Raw genomic sequence first — 9,947 nt, forward strand, 5'->3', positions numbered from 1 at the left:
GAATAGTTGAATCTTCTGTAGACACTAATGCTAATATGCATGAAAATATAATTGATGTGTCTGATTCTCTACCTCGGTCACATTGTGATATTTCTCCTGATTTGCCGATGCATGAGAATAAATTTGTTGATGATGTTGATGACTCTGATTGTGATCTTGCCAATTTGTTTGATGATTGTGAGCATGTTGTGACACGTGTAGAAGACTTAGGAGATGTTGATGTGATTAGTAATGATGTGCCTATCGTCCTACATAAGTCACAATCTGATGGCCTTCCACCCAACCTAGATTTGGTTTGTACCCATATTGTCAAACCGACTTTTCTGAGAGTCCCTAATCTAGGTTTGGAATTGTGTGCTTCCCAAGTCCTTTTGGACTATTTTGCATCTAAGTATAATATCTTTGAGGAGCCACAGTTGGAATTAGCATGTTTGCCCGTCCCTAGCACAGTTCACTTTGAGTTAGACCTTGTGCATGATGAACCCCCAAAACTGCGAGATTTTGTTTCCAAAATTTTATCCGTTGAAAAATCCAGGTTTGGGGGTAGCTCATTTTGTTTCACAGTTTCACTTGCGTTTCTTTCCTGTTATATTTGTGTGAAGCTGTTGAAACCTCTACACTTTGTCTTTTGGGTTGATCCTCAACTCTTTAGATTGTTAGTGTATGGTGAATTTTTTGTATATAATCCAGTAGATAAAATTTCTTAAAACCCTTTTGTTCCTTTTGTATATATTTTGTTAATCCAATATGATCTCGGCTGACATATGTTGGATTCTTGCCTTGAATAACGGAGTTCTAATATTGCTTTCGCCAAAATCGGGTATTCTCTTTCCTTTTTCTCTACTCAACATGATCCTCTTCATATGTTGTATTATAATTTTGTTCATATTTTGAAACATTGAGGACAATGTTTAGTTTAGGTTTGGGGGTGAAAAGTAGATACTTTGATAATATGCCATAATTGAAAACAAGAACTCCTTCTTTTTGAAAAAAATGAAAAATGAAAAATGAAAATAAAAAATAAAAAATTGAAAAAAAACATAAAAATGGAGCTCATTTACCTTGAAATGTTGACTCTTGTGCAAATATGTAATTATTAGGAGTCTTAGTCTAGATATTTAGGCACCCTGATTCTAGCACAATTCACATAGTGATAAGAAATTTGCACGCGCACGATCTACCAATACATGTATAGCCTCGATCTTCAAGGTGTTTGATAGGAAGTCACGATTGCCAGTCACTTTAGAATACTGAACGAAACTTGACTAGCTTGTTCTTTGGTTGGTTGGGATAGAAGGTGGAGGTTACATTAAGAAAGACAACCATCGAATTTAACTGGGTGCATCAAAAAGGGCTACCTCTTGCAAAGTGTCATGTAATCTTTTGTTTCCTTTTGTATATGTATCAAAAGTGTTTCCTTTTCAAAAAAAATAAATAAATAAATAAATAAAATAAAAAGAATGAAAAAAAATAAAAAAATCAATCAAGTATTTATCAATTCCATCCTCTCTTGTTCCAAAAATAAAAGAGAGTAGTCAATGTAAATAAGAGTCATGTAAATAGTCAATTTGTTGTTTCATTGTAATAAGCAAGGAAGGGTGTATGCCATTGATGTACAACGCGAGTAATTGTGAAATACCTCCAACTCATTCACAATTCTCGTAAAGTCCGGACAGCTAGCTAGATTTCGACCTTGGTTCTTAGCCTGAGAAACTATCTCTTGGTAATTAGTAGTCATAACATACGATCTTTCTTTACACATGTGTAGATACACTTTACACTATTATCACATGTCTTTATTTGTTATCAGTGCTAGGATTGTGCCTTTGATAGGTAGATTGACATCTCCATTTTTCTGTGAGCTTAAACTGACTTGCACATGTCACATTTGATGGAATCTGAGCTTATATTTTGACCTAGAACTTTGTAGGTACGTTCTAAGCAAACCTTCACGAGACTTAACTCGTCCACTAGGGACACTTAGTGGTTTAAAAGGCTTAGTGCATATGCTAAATGCATTCGAGAGACCAGCGACAGTGGTATAGGTAGGATTTCCTTAGTTTTGTTTTACTTGAGGACAAGTAAAATTCAGGTTTGGGGGTATTTGATGAGTGCTAAAAAGTGCATATTTCTATATATTTTTCTTGGCATTTAACTCATCTTTTGTGCATTAATTCTACATTTTATCCCATATTCTGTATTTTCATTGTTTTCAAGAATAAATATTTTTCTTAATTAATTTTGTATTTTTAGGTACTAAATAAAGCCTGGTTAACTCAGGGAGCAAAAAGAGCAAAGAAACGGCAAAGACTCTCGCTAGGAGGAAGCGAAGAATGATGTTTGCAAGAGCCGGATCAACTAGAAGTGGGCTTGAAGAGGAAGAATTGTTCTTAAAGAAGATATGGGCTTGGCATACCCAAGGCCCAAAACCCTTACCCAAATCCATTTCCATTATCCATACCCATTTCCATGAGAGCCGTCAGATTGGATCCACCTTGTCATCCAACGGTCGCCTCATCATTGTGCATCAAAATCCAAAGCTCCTGTCAAACACCATAGTACCTAACTCCATCTGGAGCCGTCAGCTTCGTTGTATCACTTAATCCAACGGTCGCTCAGAGCCTTCTTCTATCTTGCCGTTAGATTCAATCTGAAGTTGATGATCCAACGCCTTCCACTCGTTGTTCATCAAACTCCGCTGCACCTGACCAACACCTAAACATCAAACCCATCGACCCAAAACAAACACCCACCTTCTTCTTCCCCAAAATTCCATTCTCCCAAAAACCTCTTCCTCCCCGACAGTTGCAGACATCACCTCACCCATCGCCACCATCACCTCCCCAGCCGACCATCATCAGAACAACCATACCCTAGTTACTCTCCTTCTTGTTCTTAGCACCCACCACTCTTAGGTGCTACATCCAAGACAGAGATGGAACTAGGGTTTCAAAGTGGAGAGAAGAAGGAAATTGGAGCAGCGTTCGAGTAGCAGAAGAAAGTTGAAGCATGGGTCAGCGCTCAATTGCAGAGGGGACAGCAAATTCAGAGTGTATGGTGAGTTTTTCCCAAATTCCTATAAACCCTAATTTTGTTAAATTTGGGGGTTTGGTGTAAAAACCCTAATTGGGTGTTCTGATTATAAATAGGAAGTGAGGGTGTAATGTTTTGGGTATGCCTGGGTTAGCCAGCTTCACCCTTCAGAGGACTGGACTAGCCAGTTCCTCAACTATGCTGTGTTGTTCATGTTTTGATATATTGTTAAGTTACTGTTCTGTTTTGAATTCTGTTTTGTTCATGTTTCTGTTTTGTTTGTTTCCTGTTTTGTTTATTTTCAATTCCTTGTTCTGTTAATGATATTTTATGTTCAGTTTATTTGCAATTTCATGTTTAGTTCCATTTTAATGTTAATTATGTTCTGAGTTCATTGCTAGGGTTGAGATGAAACCAATAACCTACTGCTAATTTTGATTTATGTTTTAGTATTGTTCTTGTTGTGCTATAATGTTGTGAATAACAGGATTATTTAACTATCTAAATGATTGATCTGTGGTTAGTTTGTTTTGTGAGAGGGCAGCTAATACTAGGGTTAGGAATCATATTAGTGACACTAAATCTTTCTCATGTAACCACCCTTTGATGTGAAGCAGACTAGAATCTTTACTGCCATCTAGATAATCGGCAGAGCCTAGAAGTTTTCCGTTATCTATACAAGGGACAAGAACATTATTGAGACTGAATCCACTTAGTGTAGGATAGGAGGTAGATTCAACTGCCCTAGTGACCTTTTAATCTACATTCTTTCTTACACTTAGCTCACTGTCTGCCTTAGTAACTTCATATTGTTCTTCACTTCTTTTACTCACTGTCTTTGTCACTGTATTACTCTTTTACTCACTGTCCTGTTTAGCTACATTGCTGTTTTGCACCACTGTTACTGTTAGAGAATTAGCTTAGGAGAATCTCAACACACACCCAAGTCTCTGTGGATCGACCCGTACTTGCACATTTGCCACTTTCGACACCGTGCACTTGCGGTATTAGTTTGTAGGTCTTTTTAGAAACCTACCACAGCATGGTATGGACTTTGATGAAACTTTTAGCCTTGTGGCTAAACCTACTACAATTAAAATCATACTATCTTTTGAAGTTCAGTACAATTGGCCCCTTCACCAACTTGATGTTAGTAATGCATTTTTGCATCGTGATCTTAATGAAATCGTCTACATGTCTCGGCCTCCTGGTTTTGTGGATAAAGAGAAAACAAATCATGTTTGTCTTATTAATAAGGCTATTTATGGTCTTAAGCAGGCACCTAGGGCTTGGTATGACAAGCTCATCTCAACTCTCCTTTCCCTCAACTTCAAGAATTCAACTGCAGATACTTCATTGTTTGTCCATCAAGATGGAAATCAACTAACAGTGGCGCTGGTGTATGCTGATGATATTATGTTAACATGCTCCTTAGCAACATTTCTCATGCTTGTCATCTTACAACTTCAGCAACAATTTACAATAAAGGACTTAGGGACTCTGCATTATTTCTTGGGACTTTAGATTACAAGGTTCCTTTCCCAAAAAAAATATGTTGTTGATCTACTGCTCAAGTATCATATGAAAGGAGATCAGCCTTGCAGTACTCCAATTGCTACTTCAACCAAACTTTCTAAGGGTGATGGTGCTTTACTTGATAATCCTACAGAATACAGGTCACTTGTGGGTGCATTGCAGTATCTGACCTGGACAAGGCCAGAATTATCCTTTGCAGTTAACTTGGTCTGCCAACACATGCAGCATCCAAGAAACACTCATATGGATGCTGCAAAAAGGATACTGAGGTATGTAAAATGGACTTTGGGACATGGTCTTCACTTCACTACAGGCAACAGTTTTTTATTGGGTTTTTCTGATGCTGATTGGGCTGGCTGTGTGGATGATAGAAGATCCACTGGAGGTTACTGTATATTTCTTGGATCTAATGTCATTTCTTGTTCACCTAATAAACAGTCTACTATTGCCACATCCAATATTGAAGCATAATATATGACATTGGCTCATAGTGCAGCTGAAGTAGTTTGGATTTGATATATTCCGCAGGATCATCATGTTGCTTTGCTTAATATTCCTAGATTGGGTTGTGACAACATCAACTCGATCTATTTTTGGCTTCTAATCTTGTTATGCATTCCATGATGAAACATGTTCACTTGGGCTACGATTTTGTAAGGGAATTGGTACAATTTAACGCCTTAGATGTTTTCTATGTCAATACTCTTGACCAAATTGCTGATATCTTCACAAAGGGTTTGCATGTACCCAGATTTTCTATACTTAGAGACAAGCTTCATGTGGTTGCTTCACTCATTCGCTTGAGGGGGGATAATAAAATGCCTTGCAGTGGTGAAGTATAAGAACAAGAATGCAGTGCATATTAACATTTGAATATTCATTTCGCTCTTCCTGTCACACGTGTGATCAGAAAGCTGTATTTGACTTGTACTTGTGACACGCACCACACATGATTACTTAACCATTTTCTGTATTAATAATGTTTGTGAGAGTGTGTGTTTTATAATGAAACATTATCTCTCTGATGAGAGTTTGTCTCTTTACTGTAATCAATTCATTGCTGTTATCTTTAACTTTTCTTTTTCTTTATTCCAAATTAAAACATTTTCTCTGTTTATGGATTTGGTATTAGATTCCATCTTAACCTTTTCTTTTTCTATTATTCCAAACTCAAAAGTGATGAAGCATATTAGCATGCAGCGTCTCTATTGACAGATATATATGGAGAGAAACGGCTAGGACCCATTTGGTTAAGTTTAGTCCGATTTATATTTGTTTATGGGTGAAAATTATTTCTGTTGGTTTTGGTAAATTTGGGTTTTTGTGGATGAGAAACGAGTCTAAACCCTACACAAATGCACTGCACGGGAGTACTTTAGATTCGAGATATCAATCTGTATAGTTCTGGCCTAAACCAAGAAATGGTCGTTCCAGACTTGCTTCGGTCACAAAGTGAAGGAGATGGGGTTGATCTTAAGGAGGGAAGCGAAGAAGGTGTTGAGATTGTGAAGGTGTTGGCTGTTTATGACTTGTATCAGAATGTTGAACTGGCTTGCATGATGTAAGCTATCCGTTCTGGGTGTTTCTGGATACCGTGTTAACAACAACTTGGTTTCTCGTCTGTGTTGTTTGGAAATAGGTTGGAGAACCTATTTATTCAAGTCATTGAGCGCAACCCTCATCTCGTAGGAAGGGAGGAAGTAAAGTGGTGGAGTAGTGGGGTCGTGTAGGTGATTGTCACCCGATCACGTATTTTCCCACTTTCCTCATCATCATTAACCGTCCATGCTTCCTGAAACGTTCTCGTAGAGAGCGCGTTGCACGCCACACGCTGTAAACCGCTAGACCAATACCCCAGTAAGTATCCCCCAGTTTGTGATATGTTTGATGTCTCGAATGAGTGGGTCAAGTCATGGGACCCACCACAAGAAATAACATTTAGGTTAAATAACTAAGTTTTTTAAGGATTCGATATTCATGAAATATCGTGTATGCTCCATGCATCGTTTCAAGCAAGCAGCTCAAAACAATCGATGTGCATGAAGCATCGCCATTTTAAATATTGATTGAATAAGTCGCGGAATAAGCGTCTTAAAATGGCAGCATGCCCAACCATCTTTGAGTTATCGTTTGGAGGACGCATGGGCGTGCCACCATCTGGTCAATCACTCCCTGTGGCAGAGTAGCGGACGGTGATCATTGAGACGATTCATTGATCGTTTAACTTTTAATCCAAGCCGTCCGACCAATCTGGAAAAGTTAGATGTACGAGATGATTTACGACACATGCTTACTGCCGTTGGATTTTAGTGTTTTTAGAGGTGTGCAAACATCTCCTCTTTGGCTTGATCGAATTCAAGCTAAGGCATTAGTTTTGGTGAGACCGACCAAACATACATGGAGATGGCTCGTTGGTGTGCATGCCTACACCTCTTGGTCCTGTAAAGGTTCGATCTAGGCCACTCAATTTGACCGGCAAAGATGAGTGGTCGTGATCGATTTGCGACAGAAACCCATTGCCGCAAAGGGTTTATAGGCCGTGTGGTATGCCACATTTTAGCGCGCGTTTCGAGGCACCGGGCCATAGTCTGCCTAGACCTATCGGTCACACGCAAAGGTGTTCCCACGACGATCACGTCGACATCCTTGGGACCTCTTGAGTCTATATCTACACCCTCCGTTTAGGCTGGCGAAGATGGATGGACGCGAACGAACTACGACAAAGGTGCACCGCCACAAACCCTAATTAGGGTTTTGAAACAGTCATGCACAGGTGACTTTAGCCATGTGGGGCCCACGTTGAGCTGACAGTGAACGCATGTGCACCTTCCTGATGGTCCTAAATGCGATCTAAGACATCCAAATACGTTGGCTAAGTTGGATGGTTGTGATCAATTTAAGACATTAGTGGAATTCCGCGACCCTTAAAAGCATCACGTATGCCATGGTTTGAGCAATCGTTTCATTGATCCATGGCCTTGCAGTGAGAAAACCTATCGGTGAGGGAGAAGTGGGCCTGCCAACGTGTGCGTTAGCGCTTCCCTGATCATTCATGGGATGATCTAATCCGTCCAACCATGCTGGCGAAGCTGGACGGTTGTGATGGTTTTAAGACTTCCTTGAACAGTCTATTCTCGTCGAGCTTCTTCCAAAACAGCGCAACCTCTCTATTTTAGGGCTGGCGTTTGACGCGCTGGGAAGTATGGTGCGGTGTTCGACCGGCTAGGGCATAAATGGGCCCGCCGGTGGTCATCACAACAATTGCCTATTTTTGTCAGGGTTTGGCTAGGCTTGTTAACTTGCGTGGCCGTGATCATTTCTGAGACTCATATTAACTGTCTAGATTTTCCTTTGTCATAGAGTGATGCATCCTGTGTGAGTACTTTCATGCAGACTTCAATACTGACACTTCGGGAGATTCATGCTACTCTACCTGAGAGTAAACATTAATCGTCATGTCATTCCAACATTGAGGGTTCTTTTGTGGAACATAGCGTAGGAAAATACAAGGCACACAATGAATTAAATGGATAATGCTATTAATAAAATTCATAGAATATTCGGGATTGTTGCACCATTCTGAATGAATTCCATACATATTGAATTGCTCAATGAGTGAAGAAGTTTTTTGCACTCATCACTTCTTAAAATGGCTTTATATCCTTGCAGGGCTTCAGCGCATTAAACACAGGGTTTTACAATTTTATCCTTATTTGAAAAACCACCATCAACATTAAGTCCCCTGCTTAGCACGTAACAGTGACATTTTTGCGTGGTAAGCAATGGATGGTGACGGTTAAATATAAAACTTATGAGGCAAGGTAGACAAATGTTACCAGGATAGAGGTCGGCTAGGTGTTTGAGCAAGATATGCTTAACGAAGTATCAAGGCTTGCAGTGATCATCCTCCTATCATACGTCAATTGCCTCTAGGTAGATTTCAAAATTTTCTAAACTCCATTGCGCTCGATTGAGAGAGTCCTTGAATTAAGTTGCTTGGATTCCGGACTGCTGGGTCGCAACGAAAATCTTATTTAAACTCCTGAACATTGACTGGAATGGAATTGCATTCATTATGACCCTTAAACTCATAGGCTCATTATTGCCCTTCTTTATGCGATGGTGAAATGCTTGTATCGGCAAAATATTCCGGAGTCTTTGAGTGAAGTAAATGATTTGAGAGGCGTTCTGCTACCGACATGCTGCTATCAAGTCTTCAAGGACTTTGTTCTAATCGACATCCTTTGAATTGTCCTATGAATCTTGGATGGTTGTATGGAATGGGATGCGATGAGCAGTCCCCAGTTACACTTCATATTCGTTGTCGTGGCTGGATACGTGAAACCATATTCGATTTGTGCTTTTGGAGTCTTTAATGCACATGTACGACTTCATGTTGAGAATTTTATGCGGCTCGTAAAGCTTCAACAGTGATGATGCTGATATTAGAAACGAATCGGTTGAGGGACGTGAAGGCATCATGGCAGTCCCCAGGTGTAATTATCCCGAGCTTATTTTCTCTTGAAAGACGTACTTTCATTGCATTTGCTGGTAAGGTTGGAGTGTCTTCGGAATCTTATGAGAGCGTTGAAGAGGCTTCGGACTTGAGTGCTGAAGAAGCTTCGAGAGAGAGCGTTCAAACGGCTTCTTCTGGAGAGAGCGTTGAAGAGTCTTCTTCTGGAGAGAGCGTTGAAGCAGCTTCATGAGAGAGAGCGTTGAAGCGGCTTCTTCTAGAGATAGCATGCGTTGAAGCGTCTTCTAGAGAGAGAGCGTTGAGCGTTGAAGCGGATTTTTCTAGAGAGCGTGCGCTGAAGTAGCTTCGGAGACAGAGCGTTGAGCGTTGAAGCGGCTTCTTCTGGAGAGAGTGTTGAAGCTGCTTCAGGAGAGAGAGATTTGAAGCGTCTCTCTTGTGTTGAAGAAGTCCTTGACTGAGGGCGAAGGAATTTCATGCTGAGCCTCAGTCCCCAAGCGTGATTTACCTCCATCCGTAGTGGTTGTTGCTATAGTGAAGCTCTGGCCGGTAACGAGCAACAACGCTTCTTGGTAGAAGCTGTGATCAGAAGAGACTGGCAAGGAGAGGCGTGGTAGCTACTTGCACGATGTTGACAGTCTTAAAGATCTTCTAGTTATAAGAGGGAGAATCTGATGATGGAACCGATAGCTTCCTTGATGTTTCCTCATCGAATGGAAAGGAGGGAAACAGTCCCCTGACCACGAGTATCTACTGAGCTTTCAACTTCATAGATATTGTCACGCTGGATTTCTGAAGAAATAATTTGGGAGAGAGTTGGAGTTGAACCCAATGTTGATGAGGGTAGTACGAGTTGCTAATCATGAGGCCGTCTTTGCGCCTACGTTGCGTTTCATAAACATCCAGG

The 9,947-nt window shown here is 40.3% G+C and overlaps 1 protein-coding gene across 1 annotated transcript; it reads left to right on the plus strand.

Annotated features, from left to right (window-relative positions):
• The first annotated feature begins 4,614 nt into the window (after window positions 1-4,614).
• On the plus strand, window positions 4,615-5,040 carry LOC113350953 (uncharacterized mitochondrial protein AtMg00810-like). The gene has a single exon (XM_026595048.1). It carries the CDS (start codon window positions 4,615-4,617, stop codon window positions 5,038-5,040), a length of 426 nt encoding a protein of 141 aa, XP_026450833.1.
• The last annotated feature ends 4,907 nt before the right edge of the window (window positions 5,041-9,947 follow it).

This window comes from Papaver somniferum, chromosome 2, assembly GCF_003573695.1.
Source record: "Papaver somniferum cultivar HN1 chromosome 2, ASM357369v1, whole genome shotgun sequence".
Taxonomy (NCBI): Eukaryota; Viridiplantae; Streptophyta; class Magnoliopsida; order Ranunculales; family Papaveraceae; genus Papaver; species Papaver somniferum.